General features: G+C 36.5%; 1 protein-coding gene across 1 annotated transcript in view; it reads left to right on the top strand.

Moving 5' to 3' along the window:
- LOC108296583 (transport and Golgi organization protein 1 homolog) overlaps positions 1 to 20,652 on the top strand; it is a 23,315-nt gene extending 2,663 nt beyond the window's left edge. Inside the window, 22 exon segments of the mRNA XM_037735089.1 lie at positions 2,434 to 2,455; positions 3,903 to 3,918; positions 3,920 to 3,983; positions 4,230 to 4,307; positions 4,389 to 4,499; positions 5,543 to 5,614; positions 5,794 to 5,898; positions 6,572 to 6,694; positions 6,797 to 6,908; positions 7,835 to 7,890; positions 7,984 to 8,074; positions 8,251 to 8,389; positions 13,494 to 13,595; positions 14,103 to 14,163; positions 14,269 to 14,304; positions 14,377 to 14,444; positions 14,546 to 14,646; positions 16,888 to 16,956; positions 17,086 to 17,165; positions 17,288 to 17,359; positions 18,819 to 18,969; positions 20,106 to 20,652. Coding sequence (XP_037591017.1) covers positions 2,434 to 2,455; positions 3,903 to 3,918; positions 3,920 to 3,983; positions 4,230 to 4,307; positions 4,389 to 4,499; positions 5,543 to 5,614; positions 5,794 to 5,898; positions 6,572 to 6,694; positions 6,797 to 6,908; positions 7,835 to 7,890; positions 7,984 to 8,074; positions 8,251 to 8,389; positions 13,494 to 13,595; positions 14,103 to 14,163; positions 14,269 to 14,304; positions 14,377 to 14,444; positions 14,546 to 14,646; positions 16,888 to 16,956; positions 17,086 to 17,165; positions 17,288 to 17,359; positions 18,819 to 18,969; positions 20,106 to 20,404 — 2,028 coding nt within the window. The 3' untranslated portion in view covers positions 20,405 to 20,652.
- The last annotated feature ends 1,339 nt before the right edge of the window (positions 20,653 to 21,991 follow it).

Genomic DNA, 21,991 nt, shown 5'->3' with positions numbered 1-21,991 from the left:
AAAGAAAGAAAGAAAGAGGAAAAGAAATAACCAGTCATACATTAAATATCTTTCATGGCTGGGCCTGGTAGCTGACACCTGTAATTCTAGCATTTTGGGAGGCCAAGGTGGATGGATCACATGAGGCTAGGAGTTTGAGACCAGCCCGGGCAACAAGATGAAACCCCATCTCTTTTAAAAATACAAAAATTAGCTGGGTGTGGTGGCAGAAGCTTGTAATCCCAGCTACTCTGGAGGCTGAGGCAAGAGAATCGCTTGAACCGGGGGGGCAGATTGTGCCACTGCACTCCAGCCTAGACAACAGAATGAGAATCTATATCAAAAAAAAGATTTAAATATCTTACATAATAGCATTCAATGGAACAGAATTATTAGAGTGAAAACTTTGCACAACTTACTGTTATTTACAATAGGAAAATTGTTAAATTATTTTATGTTCATATAATGGGATATTAGTCTGCTTTATATAATTAAAAAACTGGAGCACAACAAATACTCACAATTTAACATGAAGTAGATAAAAAGTAGAAATTAAGCCTTTAAGGTGTAAACTGTATATCGTAAATACACACACAGGAAATAAATGCTGCCAGGAAATACAACAAAATGATAAAAATTCTTTTATCTAGATGAGGTAAGTTTTCAGTTTTTAAAAGACGTGTTTTTCTGATTTAAGTACCATTTTACTCTAAATATTTTTTATTTGGAAATACAGATTATATCATGTGCAAAAACACACCATTAATTTTTAAAAAACCTTTTAGTCTTCTGTGCAGAATTTGTCTTTCAGACTTCAACATACGTATGTATAAGTGTATATACTCATACTTGTACATACTTATGATTATACTGTATTGCATTTAACTTAACACGTTTGGGAGAATATGTTATTTAACATAATTGGGAGAAGATTATTTTGTATAAATGAGCTTTGCAGATATGAAAAGCTTTAGATTGAAATGTAATAGTTAAAATGGCCAAAATTATTGAATGCAAATCTTTCTAAAACTAAGTATTATTTCTCTGATTTTATAATTATATCACATACATCATTGTTAATAATTTTTCCCTGCTTTCACAGTTGATTGTAAAATCGCTTATAAAGAAGGGTCTCTTTTCCTGTGAGGCTTTCTTGAACCTCACGGACTTTTTCTCAGATAAAAAGGGAGAATCAAAGGGTAAATGGAAGGGGAAAAGGTGAAAACATTTCCCCTTCCCATTCTTGTTTCTCCAATTTATTAATAAAAAAAGCTAACACGTTTTTTGTTTTTTAGAAAGGCTGTCTGTCCTATCTGCTGTTCCTCAGCCTCAGCATTTGAGTTTTGGAACCTTGGCCTCTGCTTGCCTGTTAGTTTGGGTGAAATGGAGGACAGGAAGTTTACTCTCATTAGCAAGGCCGTTAGAGAGATAGCAATTTCTTTCCATGTTGGAAATTTCTAAATGCATATTCCTATAATAGTATTTTAAGTGAGATTTAGATACTGTAATTATTATGTATATGGTATATTAATTACTATATATAATAACAGTATATTATAGAGTGTATTATGTAAACAGTATATTAATTTAGTGAGATTATTATGGGTGATTTGTGAACTGGTGTTAGTATCTCATCACCAGTTATAACATTTGAAAGGGATAAATATGTTCTGGGTTGCAAAGAAATTTAGTAATATTCTTTTTTTAAAAATCAGTTACTGCTTGGCTTTTATTGTCCCATAATTTAGTGCTGTCTTTGGGGGATGATTTGGGTTTTGCCCTTTCAGGAAGTTGATAGTTGTCATTCATCTTGTTGCTTGTGCATTTTCCTCTAGCAATCTTCCCTTCCCTGTCAGGTTCATGAGCACTGTTTTTAGTGGTCTAAGAAAGTCAAATGATCTACCTTGGTGTTAATAGGATTATTTCTAAGTTCAGCCAGTAGTCAACTTTGAATAGGATTTCTGAGATATTTTCTGGAAAGCAAAAGAGGTGTAGCTTAGTACAAAGATTATACCTTTAATTTTGTTTCCTCAGAGTCCTTTTGAGTAGTCAATGTTTTTAGATTTCATTCTGGCTCTTTGGAGTTGTCAAATAAGTGACTTTGAGTAAATAAAATGTTAATATATTTATTATAAAAACATTAGCCATTTCTGTTATTTAAGTTAAGTGCTCATTTCATAAGATGTGTTCATTTAGATATGTAAACTTATCTTTAGCTGCAGAGTAAGATATTTATCTTAGTGCTTTATCTGTCAGACTGCAACATATCACTACTGGTTAAATTTGAAATGCTTTTTAACCTTTTTAATTTTTTAATCTTGTGGATTTATTATGCTAAAGCAAACTGTTATTAGATTCCCATTTAGTTATAATTCCAACGCTTGTGTTAGGAACTATATACACCTATTAATGAAATGTTTGACATACAATTTAATTTTTATTCCTCTTTTCTAGGTAAAGCGTAGAGTATATCAAGGTAAATCTTTAGGCTTGTTTTGTTATTTGTACTATTCCCTCTGTACTGGTGTTTGATATGGCTTTTATATGTAAGTAGTTTTAGTGACTTCTGATGCCTGACTGACTTACAGCTTCTGAAAACTTTCCTATTCCTAGGTTGCTAGCTTGGATGATAGAATAAATGGTGATGCTCCCAACTGAGATGGGAATGAGGAGGAACAAATTGTGGGAGTAGGGAGAAGATTAGTTTCATTGGGGGCAGATTTACCTTAAACATTGGTGTACTAGTTTATTACATGTGACCAGTTTTTCTGTGTTAATGATTTAGGACATTAAATATTTATTTAAGTAGATAATTTCAGGACTAGAAATATAAATCAGCATGCTTGCATTTTCTGTTTCTCTTTGCAAATGACATATTTGAAGTGATGCCATCTTCTGAGAAAAAAAAAAATGCTTCATGCAGGGAGGAATATTGACCTTTAATATTTTACTGGGTTTCCCATATAGGAAATAAATTTAAATTAGACTCTCATTGAAATAAAAGTTCTTATTATATTTTTCTTAAATTGTAACAATGCTTTTACATTCTTATTCCTATTAGCAGATTGCTTTTTGTATTAATCTGTTCTCACACTGCTGTAAAGAAATACCTAAGGCCAGATGTGATGGCTCATGCGTGTAATCTCAACACTTTGGGAGGCCGAGGTAGGAAGATTGCTTGAGCTCAGGAGTTTGAGACCAGCCTGGGCAACATGGAGAAACTCCATCTCTATTTAAAAAAATACGAAAATTAGCCAGGTGTGGTGGCACACACCTGTGGTCTCAGGTACTTGGGAGGCTGAGACAGGAGAATTGCTTGAGCTCGGGAGGTGGAGTTTGCAGTGAGCTGAGATTGTGCCACTGAACTCCAGCCTGGGCAACAGACCAAGACCCTGTCTCAAAAAAAGAAATATCTGAGACTGGGTAATTTATGAGAAAGAGGTTTAATTAGCTCATAATTCTGTAGGCTATACAGGAAGCATAGTGTCATCTGCTTCTGGGGAGACCTCAGGGAGCTTTTACCCATAGCAGGAGGCAAAGCAAGAGCAGGCCGTCTTACATGGCAGAAGCAGGAGCAAGAGAGAGTGGGGAGATGCCACACACTTTTAAACAACCAGACTCCACAAGAACTCAGCCACTGTCACAAGAACAGCACCACAGGTATGGTGATAAACCGCTCATGAGAAGTCACCCCTAGGATCCAATCGCCTCCCACCAGGCCCCACCTCCAACATTGGGGACTATAATTTGACTTGAGATTTGGTGGGGACACAATCCAAACCATATCACATTTCAAAGCCATAATAGTTATGTTAAGAAGTTCTTTTTCCTCATGGTGCCAGATAACATGTCTCTTTGTTGATACATTGGGTAATTCAGTTTCATTTAGTGATCATAATAACCTATATATTTTCTTTTTTCAGTCACTGAACAGCAGATTTATGAAGATTATTATGAAAGATAATACAGAACTTGTACAGAAATTGTCAAATTATGAACAGAGGGTATAATTATTCTTTTTTTTTTCCCATGGTCCCTGCTTGAATTATTTTCACCTGTCTTATAGTTCAGTTACTATGGTATTTTAAAATAATATTTATTATTCCATTAATTCCTATAAACAATCCAGGGCTTAAGCAATTATGTGTGTAAGGTACTGTTTTCTTCTATAAGAGGTCAGTCACTTCAAAGTAAGTTCCAATAGCACAACACTTTGTATTTCTGGATTTTGAATGCTTTATTTTTTGTAGATCAAGGAATCAAAGAAACATGTTCAAGAAACCAGGAAACAAAATATGATTCTCTGTGATGAAGCAATTCAATTTAAGGTAAAAACTTCTTTTGGGGATTACATTTTAAAACAAAAGTAAAAATTAATGAACATAACTAATCTTAATATCTTTTTGTAGGATAAAATCAAGACACTTGAAAAAAATAATGAAATTCTGGGAGACACAGCTAAAAATCTTCGTGTTATGTTAGAATCTGAGAGAGAACAGAATGTCAAGAATCAGGATTTGGTAAGAGTTTTGCTGCTAAGTGTTACTAGTAATTTGGTTTTTGAACTCTGTAGATGGATTTGAACTTTTTATTTTCTATAGTGTTCTGTGAAGTAAGAGTGCGAGTCAGGGAAGTTGAACCTACTTATGTCCATTTTTGTGGGATTTTAAGTACTTACACAAGAAGTTACTCTCATGGGCCTAGGAAGTATTTTGGTTCTAAAACCTAGGTAATTGTTGTATTGCTTGGCTCTGCCCTCCAAAATATGTGGAGCAACTAAGAAACCACAACCCAGTTGAACAGTCCTTGTGTTTTGTTTTGTTTTGTTTTGCAAAGTTTTATTTTTTTCACTATAAGCATTTTACTTTATTAATAGAATAGTTTCAGAATGACATCAAAATTTCAAAGATAGCAAAGAGGGTTCCCATAAATCCTACATCCTATTAATCTTGATGACCTGACTGAGCTTAGTATTGCCAGGTTTCTTCACTGTAAAATTACTTTTTTTCTAACCTTTTTCATTATTGTACTCTTTGGAAGGAAGTTAGTAACACAGCCCACAGTTAAAAAGTGTAGGATTATGCTCCATCCCCTTGAGGAGCCAGGATCTTCATAAGTTATTTGGAATTCTTGTGTATGCATGATCTGTCTATTCTCACTCCAATTCTACCATTTTTAATTTAGGCAAGAGAAATTTTAAAGTACCTTGGGGATTTTTTTTTCTCTCTTGCCCCAAGGAAAAAAAAAACCACATTGATTTGAACTGGTTAACTTGAAAGTTTTTTCAGTTTCTTTTCTTTCATATTTTAGTCTCGCCATCTACCACATTCTATTCTAACAAGGAAGTTTGTGTATGCCATGAAATATTTACACCTTTGATTATTTTCCTTTACCTCTTTAAGTTCTTGATTTTTCCCTAAGGCAAAACTGAAAAACATGCTTTTACCTGAAACACAGGATGGCTCTGGGATTTACTTCGTTGATGCTTCCTCTTTTTAGTGTATATCCCAGTGTTTCTACTGAAATCCTAATATGCATTTTGTGTTCTGTTTTTACATGGCAGATATCAGAAAACAAGAAATCTATAGAGAAGTTAAAAGATGATATTTCCATGAATGCTTCAGAATTTTCAGAGGTAAAGCTGACTATAATTCCTACAGGATATTAAAACTGTATCATAGTTTTATTGAGGAGCAAAAATTTGATATGTGCTAAAATGTGCAAAAAATGAAAACTACGTGATGTTGGGTTGGGAAAGTAACTTTTTTTGGTTTTCTTTGGAATTAATTCACTAATAGGAGTGTTTTGCATTAGGTTCAAATTGCACTTAATGAAGCTAAACTTAGTGAAGAGAAAGTGAAGCCTGAATGCTATCGGGTTCAAGAAGAAAATGCTAGGCTTAAGAAGAAAAAAGAGCAGGTAAAGTTAAGTACATGTCCTGGGTCATGTAAAATAGAGAACCCAGTACAATATCACATGAATACCTTTTTTTCAGATCTATTTTTAAGGTAATGTACATGCAGGATTCCCTTCTTAGATATACAAAGTTTAAACTATATTTCCAAAATTGAGTATAGGTACACACTTTCTGTCTGTTCTGGATTTTCTGTTCTGTACAATTTATTTTGACAGTCAGAATGTTTAGTCTTGTTTTGCCAAACATCAATTACTATTAACTTGAGTAGCCTTAAGAGGGTAAGAGATTGACTTTTTAGACCTAATAATTAGATATTTTATCACTCTCCTTTTTGTAGTTACTGCTTCACTAGCCAAGGGAAGATTACATGATCAGGAGTCTAGACTTGAGAGATAGTAGAATGAGCCCTTCAGTTCCTTCTGGAAGTGAATTATTTGAATTGGCTATAATTTTCTGGAGGATGCAATAAACGAGATAGATTTCCTTGTCAGCTCTGATGTTCTCACTACAGCTCTGAGGATTGGGGTCACTCTCTCCTCCCACTTAACCAAGGTCTTAGCCCATAGTGATAGGCTAAGGAGAGGCATGTGTCCTTACCTCCTTGTGTCATTCACTTGGTCTTGTCCCCAGTGCAAAAGCCCTAACCTGTGGGAATCATGTATTTTAACTTTTCAGTTGCAGCAGGAAATTGAAGACTGGAGTAAATTGTATGCCCAGCTCAGTGAGCAAATCAAATCATTTGAGAAGTCTCAGAAAGATTTGGAAGTAGCTCTTATGCACAAGGACGACAATATTAATGTAAGTACATTCTCATGAATACAAGCTGAATTCTTGTGAATTATCATGAAATCTGTTGAACTAAAATGGGAAGACTTTAATGCCCTCTTACTTCTTTTCTAGGCTTTGACTAACTGCATTACGCAGTTGAATCGATTAGAGTGTGAATCTGAATTTGAGGGTCAAAATAAAAGAGGAAATGATTCAGATGAATTAGCAAATGGAGAAGTGGCAGGTAAGATCAGTCTCAAGGAGGATGGACCCCTTTTCCCTTCCTATCTTTGAGAACACTAATGCTACTTTTCATCTGGTTGTATTTCCTCTTAAGCTTTAGAGTTGTTAACACATATCACTGGATTTGTGTATATGTCTATTTGCATTGGGCAGAGGTGGATTGCTAGGGTATGGCATAGCAATGAACATGCAAGGAGCACTGCCTTTGTTTTTACATCTCCTTGAGACTAGAAGGGTGCATGGGAGCTGCACTGGTCATGTCTTACACCTCTAGGTATTGAACATATAGAGTACTAGAAACTGTGTTTCTCAATTTCATGGAGATAGCATTTTAAAACTCGTCATCTCAGGTGCTGTTTCGTTTTAAGGCCCACGACTGGTTTTAAGAGTACTAAGGTGATTGGAGGCATGAACTAAGGCTGTGAGAGAAAACCACAACTGGTTTTAAGAGTACCAAGGTGGTTGGATCCAGAAACCAAGGCCATAAGATTGGAAGCTATAGGGTAGCAGTGTTTACTGATGAGGAAAGTGTTTCTAGATGTTGTCTCTCAAGTTGGATATTGCTTACGTAGTGAGTGTTTTAAACCACACCTGATGGCAGATTCTGGAGGAGAATAGGTGGGAATCTTTCTGAATAAGACACTTACTAAGCCCAGGTGGAGATAGATCTGAGATAGAAGGCAGAGCTTTATCTCACATGTTTCTTCTTGCTCAAGAATGGCACGTATAACATGTTTATTGTGCAAACAGGAATTCACTTTTTGGATCTAGGTTTGCAGCTCTCTAAAAAGTCAGTCTAATTCTGTTCTATTTTTGTTTGTTCTTTAAATGTTTGAACATGATAATTGTTTAGTTTTGCATAAATCAAGAAAATACAGATTTAAAACACAAGGGAAGAAAAAGAAATGAAAGTCTTTTGTTTTTTAGGTGACCGGAATGAGAAGATGAAAAATCAAATTAAGCAGATGATGGATGTCTCTCAGGTATAATCCTTTTTTTTAGAGTCTCATAAGTGCCTGTGAATGCTTTCACTGTGTCTCCCTTATATGAATACTTCTCTCTTCTGTAATTTTTAGACACAGACTGCAATATCGGTAGTTGAAGAGGATCTAAATAGTTTACAACTTAAACTAAGAGCCTCCATGTCCACTAAATGTAACCTGGAAGGTAGGTTGCTTCTTGAGAAGAAATTGCTATGTATTGGAAAGATGCAAAATTGCATTAGATAGATAAAGAGTGGTTTCCTGCTTTCATACTTCTCATTCCTCTCAGCACCAAACCCCCAACCAATTTCTCAAGTTCTTGTGCACACACATAGGACTCAAATGTTTTACCCTTTACAGACCAGATAAAGAAATTCGAAGATGACTGCAACTCACTGCAATCTGCCAAAGATGGACCGGAAGATGAGTGTAGAACCCTGAGGCAGAAAGTGGAGATTCTGAATGAACTGTATCAGCAGAAGGAGATGGCTTTGCAAAAGTAAGATTTCCATCATTTACTGTTCACTGTCACTTGACTAAATAAAGGTGTACTAATACAGACAATGTTATCTTTTTTAGGATTACTTATACTTTTTTCCATCTCTAATTAGTACAAATTTGTCTTTCTTCCTATCTGCTTTGTTTCTCATAACCTGCATTTTTCTTTCCTTTCTAACCAGTTGTCAGAAACTGTTGCCTGTAGCTCATGTAAGGGGGAGCAGCTGACTGGTACTGACAGTTACTGCTGTGGAAGTGCTTCTCTTTTGAAGATCTGTCCACACATTTTCTGTGGCTCCACCACTAATTTCACTTTCCTTTCTTTGTGTTCAATTATGCAATTTCCTTTAAAAAGTCTGAGTGATTTGTATGACATGTGTTTTAGTAGAATAAAAACTTCAAAAAAGGAAATTTTGCTTATTAAAGGTACATTAAGTTTTGGACTTCACAGAGTCAAATATTCAGACTAAATGTAATTGTGGCAAAGATGAATTCTGAATATAGAACTACTTGGTGTATATATTTAGATATTAATCTTCTGAAATACACATCACAAATTTTGAGCTAGGTATCTTTTGAAAACTATTTTTATAATTCATTTCAAGTTTTTTCTCCACAAAAACATCTGAATTCTCTAAAAATAGATTGTCTGTGGCAGATACTATTTGTGTTTGCTCTTATATTTTACTCTATGGTGTATATGGCAGTGTGTGAGAAGAACTCGCTCGCTAAGCAAATTTAACCTTTTAAAATGCTTAGTCTGCTACTGCCGTATGCCATTAAACATTAAAACTATACCATTAACTTTTTCTCTAATTCTTTGCTCACCAAGCAGCCAGTTTAAATTTTCCAGATTTTGCTCAGGCCAGCTCTAAATGCCTATCCTGCTTCAGAGAGACATTCATTTCATTACTTTTTTAAAAAGAGCACACCTCTACCTCCAGTAGTAATGTGAATTACTTAAATGGCAACTGTTTTTCTTCATGATCCAGTTAACCCATTCATGTGCCACCACATTCATTCCACCTCCATGTGTGGTTTGTACTCTGCTGTCCACCCCTAAAGTCACTGTGTGTATTCAGGCCCTTGTCATCTTTTATGCCAGTCCCCTAGCTAATCACTTATCTATCTTAAGTCTGCTTCCAAATTTCTGATTGCCTCCATAGCTGCTAGAGTGAACTTTCGAAAATACAAGTCTGTCCATGTCATTATGTGCTTAAAATCTATCAAGTATGCTCCATTCCCTTGAGGGTCAATTCCATACCCCTTAACAGGTACAGAGGCCACTTTCCCCTCAGCTAGCCCTGAGCTGCCTCTCCAGGTGCACTTCCTGTGGTTTCTTCTGATGCTTCTTGAACTGTAGACACTCAACCATTCCTCCATGCCACTCTAAACTTTGTCTTTATGTATGCTGTTTTTTCTTCAGTAAAAATGTCCTTTATTGTTTCTGCCAGGCAGTCACCTACCTACTCACATGTCCTTGCTCCTAAAAATCTTTTTTGGAGTGAGTAGCATAAATAAATAGGTAGCTACCCAGACTGAGCACTCATTTGCTTCTTAAATGTAATTCCTAAAATATATTTGAGTTTAAATCTACATATTAGGATCTGCTTTTTATTTGATGGCCTGTTCTGTGTTCCTTTTTCCTTTTTTTGAATTGTTAGAGTATTTTAAATTCTTCTGCTCTTCTCTATTTAAGCTTGGTGGTTACAAGATGTTCTACTTGTCTTGTAATTACCTTAAAGGCCACAGTATGAATCCTGGACTTATTACAAAGTCTGACATAAGGGAACTACCTCTTCATAGAAGAGTTACCTTTCTTTTTTTTTTTAAGAGTCTCTCTCTGTCAGCAGGCTGGAGTGCAGTGGCCCAATCTCAGCTTACTGCAACTTCTGCCTCCTGGGTTCAAGCAAATCTCCTGCCTCAAGTAGCTGGGACTACAGGCACCCATCACCATGCCTGGCTAATTTTTGTATTTTTAGTAGAGATGTATTTTGTTTCAGAGATGGGGTTTCACCATGTTGGCCAGGATGGTCTCAATCTCTTGACCTCATGATCTGCCCACCTCAGCTTCCCAAAGTGCTAGGACTACAGGCATGAACCACCACACCAGGCACCAGGCTGAGGAGTTACCTCTTTCTGGGCTTTAACTTCCTCCTGACTTAAATGTTATTGTGGTAATGTATTGCAATGCTCTATATAGCTCAAACTCCACAAAATGTTTCATGTTTTACAGTGCTACCCTGCTGATACTCAATTTACATTCATATTTATAGTTACTGTCATACTTTATTCTCCTGTATCTTCAGTCTTCCTTTTGCGATCATTGTAATTCTATTTGAAGAATATACCTTAATTCAGGTTCAGTGAGTTTATTTTTGTATGAAAATGTCTTTATTTTGACTCTATTTTAAAAATATCTTTTTTTTTGAGACAGAGTTTTGCTCTTGTTGTCCAGGCTGGAGTGCAACAGCGCAATCTCTGCTCATCGCAACCTCCACCTCCCAGGTTCAAGTGATTTTCCTGCCTCAGCCTCTGAGTAGCTGGGATTACAGGCATGCACCACCACGCCCAGCTAATTTTGTTGTTGTTGTTGTTGTTTTAGTGGAGAAGGGGTTTCTCCATGTTGGTCACACTGGTCTCGAACTCCTGACCTCAGGTGATCCACCTGCCTCAGGCTCCCAAAGTGCTGGGATTACAGTTGTGAGCCACTGCATCCAACTTTTTAAGGATCTTTCTACTGGTTATGGAATTTTGATAGTTGTTTAATACCAGCACTTTAAAGATAACCAATTATCTTCTGGTTTTAAAGTTTCTTTGAGGAATCTATTATCATTCTTATTTTCTCTTTTTCAAATACATCATGCCTTCCCTAGCTGCCTTTAGTCATTTTTCTTTTTGGTTTTTCAGCAATTTTATTGGGAGATGCCTCATGTAGAGTTTTGTCATCACCCCTCCACCCCTACACCCTTGCTTTTTCTTTTGCATTTATGCTGCTTGAGGTTATAAACATCTCTTGAATTTGTGGCCTCTTTTTTCACATGTTAATACCATTTCATTCTCTCTTGTCCTGAGAATCCAATTAAACATACTAGGATCCCTCATCCCTACCCCTTTCCCAGTGCTCCTACATCCTGAATTTGATTCATTCTGGATGTTTTCTTCTGACCTATGTTCCAGTGTGCTAAAATCTCACCTCAGTTATCTAATCTGCTGTAATCATTAATTGAGTTCTTTTTCGTTTTACTTACTATTTTTTACTTTTATGGTTTCTGATCCTCTTTGGAATTCATAATCTTGGCTTTTACTTCCTTCAATATGTAAGGCACAATTGTTTCAAAATCTATGTGGTAATCCTATTATGTGGATCCCTTATGAGTCTGTTTCTCTTGTCTTTTAGATTGCAATCACATTGTCTTGTCTTATGGAATGTCTGGTTGGTTCTGATGGAGTGTTGAACATTGTTTATGAAAATTGTAGGGGGAATCTGAGGTCCCAGATGATGTTATCATCCTACAGAAAAGATTTGAGATTACCTCTAGCAGGTGGCCATCACTTTATTCCAGTTAGCTATTAAGTTCATTGAAAAATGGCTTAGTCTGTTTAAAGGACGTTATATTGCCTATTCAGTACTCCAAGTGTGCAGCTCCTTTCTGGTCTCAACCCAAAGCCTAGGGCTTTTTCTCAGGGGCCTTCTCATTGTCAGCCCTGAACTCACCTTTGTTTCTCTTAACCCAGGGATCTGTTGAAAGTTTTTCTCAACCTTCGTATATGTCTGGCTTATCTTTAATGTGTTGATGAACCTGGGGGACTATGGCTTAAAATGCCAGACTTACTTATAATTCTGTCGTTTTTCCTGCTGGATTTTCTTCACTGCCTTACTAGCTTTCTGATGCCTTCAAGCACATTCTTTATATTTTTGTCCATCTGTTCTTATTTTCAGTGTTGGCAGACTAACTAATTCATTATCAGAAGCAAAATTCTCTTGAATCTTTCTTTAAGACTTGTTTTTTATACATCCCTCCTAAGCCAGAGTCAGAGAGGGATTGTTCTATTCTTATATGCACCTTTTATACATTCAACTGTGAGGTGTTTTAGTGCAGAGGTGGTACTTACCATACCCAAACCTTTATCTTAGCCTCTTATAAGGTAACTAGTATGTTATAACCACTCACAAAATATTTGTGGAAATATGAAATGAGCAGTTATAAAAGAATACATAAACTTTTTTCTCTTTGGTGTTCATGATCTTTTTTACTATAGTGCCTCTATTTTTGTTTCCAATTTATAGAAAAGTTTCAAGTATCTTTTGTATCAGAATTATGAGTAAAGAAGTACAAGGGTAACTACAAGTAGCATTTTTAAACCATTCCATGTTGCTGCCTTTACAATCTGTGTTACAGTATGTTGACATCTTGAGCTTGAAATTTATCAGGTTAAAACCAATTTTCAGTACATAGCACCCTGATTACAGGACAGTTTGGATTCTTTTTTTGTTCAACAGATATTGGCAATACTCATATTTGTCTCTCTGCTTAATCATGATTCCTTTGAAATAGGTAGGGGAGCTCCATATCTGAAGTGTGAAAATGTTCTGTGGTTAACTGTACAGTTAGAAGGCATGTTCTAAAAAGCCCTTTTATTGGCTGTCTTTATCATGGTACCAGTCTTGGATTGAGAAACAGCCCAGAAGAAAATTAATTAGTGGATTTTCCATGGTTAAAAATAAGAGAAGTAATTATCCCCTGTTTTATCCTAATAAGCTTAACTGTGTTAGGTTGATCAGTCCTGGCTTTCTACATTGAAGAAAAGTGAGCATTCATCATTTCAACACAACAGTCTTTCCCATGGGACACATACTGTTTTTTTATTATATTTACTTACTAGTGAGGAAATAATTATGAGACATTAGAAAATGCAGGTGATGTATCAACAGGCCACAGTTGGATTTTTATCGTAAAGGACAGTTTGAATTCCTTCCTATGACTTTGTATAGTCTGTGCATTTTTAAGAGTAGGATAGGAAGTGACATTTTAATAGAGCATTCAGACAGAATGCCAGGAGGAAAAGAGAAATACTTTCCCTGACAACCAGTTTTATCTTAGGAAATTAAGTCAAGAAGAGTATGAGCGACAAGAAAGAGAGCAGAGGCTATCAGCTGCTGATGAAAAGGCAGTTTCGGCTGCAGAGGAAGTAAAAACTTACAAGTAAGTTCACACTCTAAAGACGGTGTCACTGGCTGATGAAACTAGGTTTTTTTTTTTTTTAGCACAAAAGCATAAATAAATGGTTAGAGGGCATGAATACATAAATTCACACAAAAGAAAAACTAAACTTTAAGTGGAAAAATATTAACAAATACCCAGTGCTAGCAAAACTGTAAGGGAACTCAGTTCATGCAAACAGTTCTGGGGTTACAGGTGGGGAGGGGGGCAATTTGTTGTATGATGTATCAAAAGCCATTAAAGTGATTTTGCCATTTGATAGACCCAGCAGTCCTAACTTTGGGAAATTTTTTAATGATATAGTTAAAGGATGAAAAAAGAAAAAAAATGTTTATAGTGGAAGATAACAGGATTATTTGAGAAACACATTTAGGAACAATTAAAGTAGCTCTATTAGAGTACAGTTGTTAGGGTAAGTGTTAACATAGTCATATTGTTTGGGTTTTTATTTGGTTGTGCTTTAACTCATAAAGCCAGTGTAATTCTTAGGCAGAGAATAGAAGAAATGGAGGATGAATTACAGAAAACAGAGAGGTTATTTAAAAACCAGGTAAGGATTCTAGTCTCCTATTTAGTGCCCAGAATTCTTTGATAATTAATACAGGCTATTATAATGAATCTGTAAGCATATTTTGTGATGTATTATCTTTTTCAGATTGCTACCCATGAGAAGAAAGCTCATGAAAACTGGGTAAGATTTTTTTCTTTCCTTTATTTGGTGCATAGTCTCCTAGAACTTAATTTGAATATATTTCTTCAATAGCTCAAAGCTCGTGCTGCAGAAAGAGCTATAGCTGAAGAGAAAATGGAAGCTACAAACTTGAGACACAAGTATGTGATTTTGATGCCTATGTTTTCAGTGTTAGCTCTTAAGGAATAGATTTCTGTTTCATATTTAAGTCTTTCTTAAATACTCTTTCTCTATATTCAAGATTATTAGAATTAACACAAAAGATGGCAATGCTGCAAGAAGAACCTGTGATTGTAAAACCAATGCTGGGAAGACGAAATACACAAAACCCTCCCCAGAGAGGTAAGGGAGCAACTTGTAAAGGGCGACAGTCTATTTTTGGTGTAAAATGTATATAAATGACTTTTGTTTCTGTGTATAATGGTTATGATACTCTAGGAATAACCGCAAGAACGTAAGGAAAAAAAGGCTCTCTTAAAATGGTAACAAGATGCTGTCATCTTTAAGTAATATCAGCCAGAATGGCTCTTTTGGCCCATCCCCTGTGAGTGGTGGAGAGTGCTACCCTCCACTGACAGTGGAGCCACCTGTGAGACCGCTCTGTGCCACTCTCAAAGAGATATGCCTAGAAGTGAATTTGGTGAGCATTCATATGTTTCCTTGCAATACTGATTTAGATGGCTTTTTCACTTTTATTTGAGGATTCTAATGCAAACAATACTTTAGAATTTGGTTCTGTCCAGTATAGAAAAGAAAATTTCTTAATTTGTTTTGGTGGATAAGTATTCAACTACAAGGTTTGTTTTAGAACAGAAAGCATTTATCATTTCCCCTGAGGTCCTTATATTGTTTCTTTTCAGTTATTTTACTATGAATTGTAAGCCTTTATTTTTAAATTACAGTTCTGTGGGATTCCTCTTCCAAATACAGCTGACCCTTGAACAACACAGGTTTGATTTGTGCAGGTTGGTTTATGTACAGAGTTTTCTCAAAAAATACCTTGGGAAATTTTTTGGAACTTTGCAATAATTTGAAAGAATTTGCGGATGAACCACACAGCTTAGAAATATTTTTAAAAATTTAGGTATGTCATGAATCCATAAAATACATATAGATACTAGTCAATTTTATCATATACTATTGTAAAATATGCAAAAATCTATTTTAAAAAGTTTATCAAATCATGCACACACAAACACAGGTATACATGACACCATTCACAATTGGAAGAAAGTAAACACATGTAAAGACACAGTATTAAATCATAAAAGAATAAAGTTAGCTGTAGTACACACTGCACTACTACAATAATTTCATAGCCACCTCCTGTTGCTATGGCAGTGAGCTCAAGTGTGGCCTGCATCTGCTTTAAACACCGTGTGATGTTAATCTCCATGTAAACATAATCTCTCACAGTTCTTGTGTATTTTTTATGTTTAGTGCAATAACATAAACCTTGAATAACACCATGTGACCCATATAAAATGCCATTAGTGATGCTGGAAGTATTCTCAAGAAGCAAAGTCATATTACTAGAAAAGTTGAATTGCTTTGACATACACCATAGATTGGAGTGTGCAGCAGCAGTTATCTGTCATTTCTGTCAGATGATTCATCTTGTAAACAGATCCTGTACACTTACAGTATAGACAAATACAATACAGTATTGTACACATATTTCCTCTTAGGATTTCATTAACATTTTCTTTAGCTTACTCTATTAATGTAAGAATACAGTATACAATATATATACAAAATATGTGTTAATCAACTGTTTATGTTATTGGTAAGGATTCTTGTCAATAGTAGGCTATTAGTAGGTAGGCTTTGAGGAGTCAAAAGTTGCACGTGGATTTTTGACTGCACAGGGGATCAGCACACCTAATCCCTGCGTTGTTCAAGATTCAACTGTATTTGCCTTAGTAACTTTATAATTAATGAGTCATACATGTTTCCTCTTCTCACTATAATAGTAAGATATGGAAGTCAGACTACATATACACTGAACAAAAATCACAATGTGGAATACTGTAAATAGAAGTCTGTAGCTTGAAGTGTAGACCAGAGCTATTAATGTGCAGTTTATTGTTCTTTCAGTGCAAGGCATTTCTTTCTTTTTTTTTTCATGGAGTTTCGCTCTTGTTACCCAGGCTGGAGTGCAATGGCGCAATCTCGGTTCACCGCAACCTCCACCTCCTGGGTTCAGGCAATTCTCCTGCTTCAGCTTCCTGAGTAGCTGGGATTACAGTCACGTGCCACCATGCCCAGCTAATTTTTTGTATTTTTAGTAGAGACGGGGTTTCACCATGTTGACCAGGATGGTCTCGATCTCTTGACCTCATGATCCACCCGCCTCAGCCTCCCAAAGTGCTGGGATTACAAGCGTGAGCCACCGTGCCCGGCCTGGCATTTCTTCTTCTAATTCTTTAAGTCCGTGAATAAATTATAAATGATTTGCCTTCATGAGTATTGGGAGACCCGTTTTTAATGTTGCTTTCCAGATAGACTTGAACCCTAACCTGTCTACACTTTGTTATTTCTTCTGATAAATACATATAAAGGCTCTGTTATTTCTTTCACAAGGATCTGTGGACGGGCCTCTGTCTCATCCTCAATGGTCAGCTGAGGCATCTGGGAAACCCTCTCCTTCTAGTAAGGGAGCAAGAGTGTTTAAAGAGTCTAAAACCATGCAGGAAGTGGGGAGAGGATTTTTTTTTTTTATCCTCCTCATAGAGCACACAATTCAGAATAAGCCTATGTCAGTTATCTGGTCTTTAACAGATCCAGGGTCTGGTACAGCTGCCATGATGAACAACAGCTCAAGAGGCTCTTCCCTTACCAGGGTGATGGATGAAGGCAAGGTAAATGTACCCATTTTCAATAGTTATTTCAAGAACATTTAGCTTTTCCTACAACTCTCTCTTTGCTTCATCTCTTATTTGTGTGTTCTATCTGTACTGTCTCATTTATTTTTCTAAAAAAGCAAACTGTTCTCCAAGAGCCTGAAGTCCCCTCAGTTCCCAGCAATACATCTTCAGCTGAGCATCCAGTAGCAGTAAGTGCTTAGAAGTGTGAACCGAACTGGGCTATCAATTGCCTGGCGATATTGACCTTAGTTTTGTCCTTGACTTGGGAGTGCTGCTGAAATCTGACTGATTTGTTGGCCTTTTCTCCTCTCTCCTGTTAGGTTAGATATTTAACCTGTGTAGAGCATTTCCTGTAACTGTAATTAATTTTAATTAAACAAAAGTGAAAAGTCCACGCTCTTCAGTATTTCAGTGTTTAATGCTCTTATGCAAAGTAAATTCATTGTAAATTGTATAATTCATTATTATGTCTTCATTTGGAAATGTGCTATTTAAGAATATCTCCAAATGTATACTAGGCAAAACCTATTTTGAATGATCTGAAATTACAGATTGATAACAGAAAAATGTTTGTTGGAAGTGCAGTACTGAATAGTGGAAGTCTGTAATTACACATTGAGCCAGCTCTCAGCAGTGTCCTTAAACAGTGTTCACATAAGTGTGTTCTCCTGTAACTTGTTTAGCTGTTAAGGCTGGTAAGTCCTCTGATCATACCTCACCATGCTTCTCTGTATTGAAATCAAAGTACATTTATTTTAATGATTGAGAGTTTCCAAACCACTTTCCCATAGGAAATGATTAGTCAGTGTCTCATAGTAGACAGTATTACTAGTGAATGAAGGTAAATAGAGTGTGCCTGTGTAATTTGTGTATATAACATTGTTTCTCTTGGAACATACTTTGGAGTTCCAGCACATGACTCCTAGAATACACATATCTTGAGAAATCTGTTTATCCAAGGGCAACTTGGATAAGACCCAAGACCCCTTTGAAGTAGAAGACTTCAAAGACAGTAGAGGCTGCTCTGTTAGAGAGGAGAAGTAGAGGTGGAGAGAACATGGCCTTGGAGTCAAACCTGGCATTGAACTCCAGCCCAGCTTCTTACAAGCTGTGTGACTGTCAGCAAATTATCTAATACTCTCTATGCCAGTGTTCCTGCATATTTAGGACAAGATGGTCCTATTAGAGATTTAGAGACAGGAGAATTTGAGTTAACATATGTAAGGCCTGTTGAAGGTACTCTGAATAATTGCTATTACATGGTAGAGTATGGGTTTTTCATTCCTTTTCATTCTCTGCCTTCTAAATATGGAAATTATTCTGATGGGAGGGATGTGCAGAGGGAGTAACTGCTTTAGAAATAGTATTAGTCAGGAATGTATTAGTCCCTTTATAACCTCTGCTTTCCCTTCCATGTGCAGATATAAGCGATAATAAGATTATAGCAAAAGTGTTCACTGCTGTGACATACTTTTACCCTTTCTAAGCTCTCAGTGTGAATGAATGAGAGCGGTAGTTGTTGCACTAATTCTGCTCTTTGGACAAGTGCCTGACATCTGCTTCATTGAGTTTTAGTTTTTACTGTTGTTGGTACTTTTGTCTGTCATACCAGAATATTTTAAAACTTCAATTGCTTCTACTCTGCAGGTTAATATGACTCCAAAAGGGCCCCCTCCTTTCCCAGGAGTCCCTCTTATGAGCACCCCCCTGGGAGGCCCTGTGCCACCACCCGTTCGATATGGACCACCACCTCAGCTCTGTGGACCTTTCGGGCCTCGGCCAATTCCTTCACCCTTTGGTAAGATGATCTGTACAGTATTAACTTGTAAATCATAGTCATCTTCTCTCTATATCCCTTGCTAAAACAACTGCAATTGCAGGGCTTTGCAATGCAGTGATGAAGCTGACTGAGTACATTGTAACTTCTCCCCAAGTTTCTTAAGATGCAAAGGGTGCTGCATAATGTCCTGTGATTAGATGTGCAATAATTGTCTAATAGAACAAGGAAAGGGGCTATACATAGAAAGCCAGAAATATTCAGCACATGTTTTTTGAACATCTCTGGCTGTGTACTAGTTTCTGCAATGGAATAACAAGGAAGATGAAATACATCCTCTAATTAAGATGTCCTATAGGGAACAGATATACACAATCTACAACATAAAGCTTCTAATCACCCGTAACAGAAGCATAAGCAGTGGGTCACAGAATATTAGAGAGGGAAAGATCAAATCCTCCACCCTCACCTTGGGGAATACAAAGGAGGGAGATATGAAAGAGAAGGTAGGATTTAACTGCTATCTAATGAATGCTGTTGATTTAATTGGGTGAAGCTGAAAGACCTTTCCCAGCAAGGAAAGCACCTTGATTTTTATAGCATACATTATGCACATGTTGAGCTACTACATCAATTTTTAATATACAGTAGTAAACAATTTATCAATTTGAATTTATCAAAATGTTTGTTGTAATGAAGCCATATTTAGTCTGTCTTCTCGTTATGGTATATAGTACTTCCAAGTACAAATCTATCTCAAGATCAAGATGATAGGCCAGGCACAGTGGCTCACGCCTGTAATTGCAGCACTTTGGGAGTCTGAGGCAGGTGGACTCCTTGAGCCTAGGAGTTTGAGACTAGCCTGGGTAACACGGTGAAACCCTGTCTTTTCAAAAAATACAAAAAATAGCTGGGTGTGGTGGTTTGCACCTGTCATCCCAGCTACTCAGAGTCTGAGGGGGGAGGATCGATTGAGCCCAGGAGATTGAGGCTGCAGTGAGCCATGATCACTTCACTCCACTCCAGCCTGGCTGACGGGCAAGTCTCTGCCTAAAAAAAAATAATAATAATGATGACAGACTATATTAACATACCTGGCATCATCTTAATTTAGCTATGTTCCTAGGAATTTACTCGACATAATTTTTGTTTTCCAGGCCCTGGTATGCATCCACCACTAGGCTTAAGAGAATTTGCACCAGGAAAGCGGGACCTGACACTCCACCCTCGGGAATTTTTACCAGGATATGCACCATTTAGACCTTTAGGTCCTCTTGGCCCAAGAGAGTACTTTATTCCTTGTACCCAATTACCACCCCCAACCCACGTCCCCCAGGATTACCCACCACCACCTGCCACAAGAGACTTACTGCCGCCAGGCTCTAGAGATGAGCCTCCTTCTGCCTCTCAGAGCACTAGTCAGGACTGTTCACCAGCTTTAAAGCAGAGCCCATAACTATGACCTCTGATGTTTCATTGTAGAAAAAATGGACCATGCGTTATTCATTAAAGGATTTCATTGGCTTCAAAATCCAAGTTTATTTTAAAAGATCTGTTGTTAGAACTAACCTTCCTTGGCAGTATGCATTTTTGAGCCAAACAATTCAGAAATGTCATTTCTTCCCTAAATAAAAATCACCTTTTAAGCTATAGCATCCTTACTACTTTGAATTGTGCAATAAAGAATACTTGTGTTTTTGCTAATGTAGCATTGTAATTGCTAAGTGATTTAGAATGTCATGAAAAATATGAACATTTCCTGTGGAAATGCTTTAACAACATGTATTTCCATCATCCTGTTTTTAGCGTACACCAGCTGAATACGGAGCAATGGTGTTTATATGCATTTCTGTTTTTCTTAAAAAACTATCTGGTCCCAAAGACTGGTAAGCTAAAAATGTTTACTAAAAGGTTACTAAATTTTCTCTCCCCTCTTGCTGAAATTCTTTGTAGTAATAGTTCATAAAAAGTTGTTTATTAATATTTCCCAAGTGTCTGTTGATTCACTGGACTGTTAGGAAGGTTGTGCCATTTGGAAAGCATGTAAACTCAGTCTGCCAGAATTGAAGATGGTGGCTGGCTGCACACTTCCGGCTGCTCCCCTCAGTCACCTGTGAACTCTACAAGTGATGTCTTTTAATTTCAAAGAAGTTAGTAGGTTCCCACTAGTGTAGCATTCACATGCTTGCTTTATGACACTCATTGTCTATTTGAGAATGGTTTTCAGAGAGTGAGTTTACATTAGTAGCAGGAGTTGTTTGACCTGATGTTATATTGCTTTTACCATTCCTGTAGAAAGGGTGCAGAACAGAAAAATGAAAAAGATGTGTCATACAAGAACTGAAATCTCTTAATTTTAAAATGTATGGTCTCTTATCTTTCCCACACCTTGCCACTGATTTTCAAGGAATATAATAAAAAGATTGGAAAAGTATAACGCCGTGAGAAAGAGTGATGTAGGGCTGTGAGGCTTACAACATGCTCTAGGTCAGCAACCAAGGGTTGAAATTAATTCTTTTTTTGAGGGATGGGGGGACGACAGATTCCAAAATTAATATTTAAACATTGGTGCTTTCATTTAAAAATCCTTAACTATCTGGAATTGCACCATACTTAAAAGTCTTATCCATTACTATACAGTGTCTTTAAAACAATGTTTCTTTAAACACTATGTTTCTAAGAACTCTTCAGACATTTTAATTACAATAATAATGGCACTTCTTTTAAGGAGTTTAAGATTTAGATTAAAATCATAAAAGGCTGATACTGTCCTTAATTGCTAGGCTATGTTCTTCCATTCTTTAAAGCTCTATGATGTAATATTTTTAGTGACAAGTGTATGACTTGTCACTGTTTTGATATTTAATCGATTAATACCTTGTATAAAGGAGCAAAAGCTTTGACATGAAACAAAATTTTCTCTTTATGCTAAACGACTGAAGATACTTTAGAAAGATAAGGACCTTTGAAAGAAGGCAACTCTTTCACAGTTCATAAGGAATATATAAATTCTTCAGGAAAAGAGAAATCAGTCTGTATTTCT

Source organism: Cebus imitator, unplaced genomic scaffold, assembly GCF_001604975.1.
Source record: "Cebus imitator isolate Cc_AM_T3 unplaced genomic scaffold, Cebus_imitator-1.0 Scaffold725, whole genome shotgun sequence".
Taxonomy (NCBI): Eukaryota; Metazoa; Chordata; class Mammalia; order Primates; family Cebidae; genus Cebus; species Cebus imitator.
Note: the sequence above shows the minus strand (reverse complement) of the source record. Positions and strands in the feature narration are given on the sequence as shown.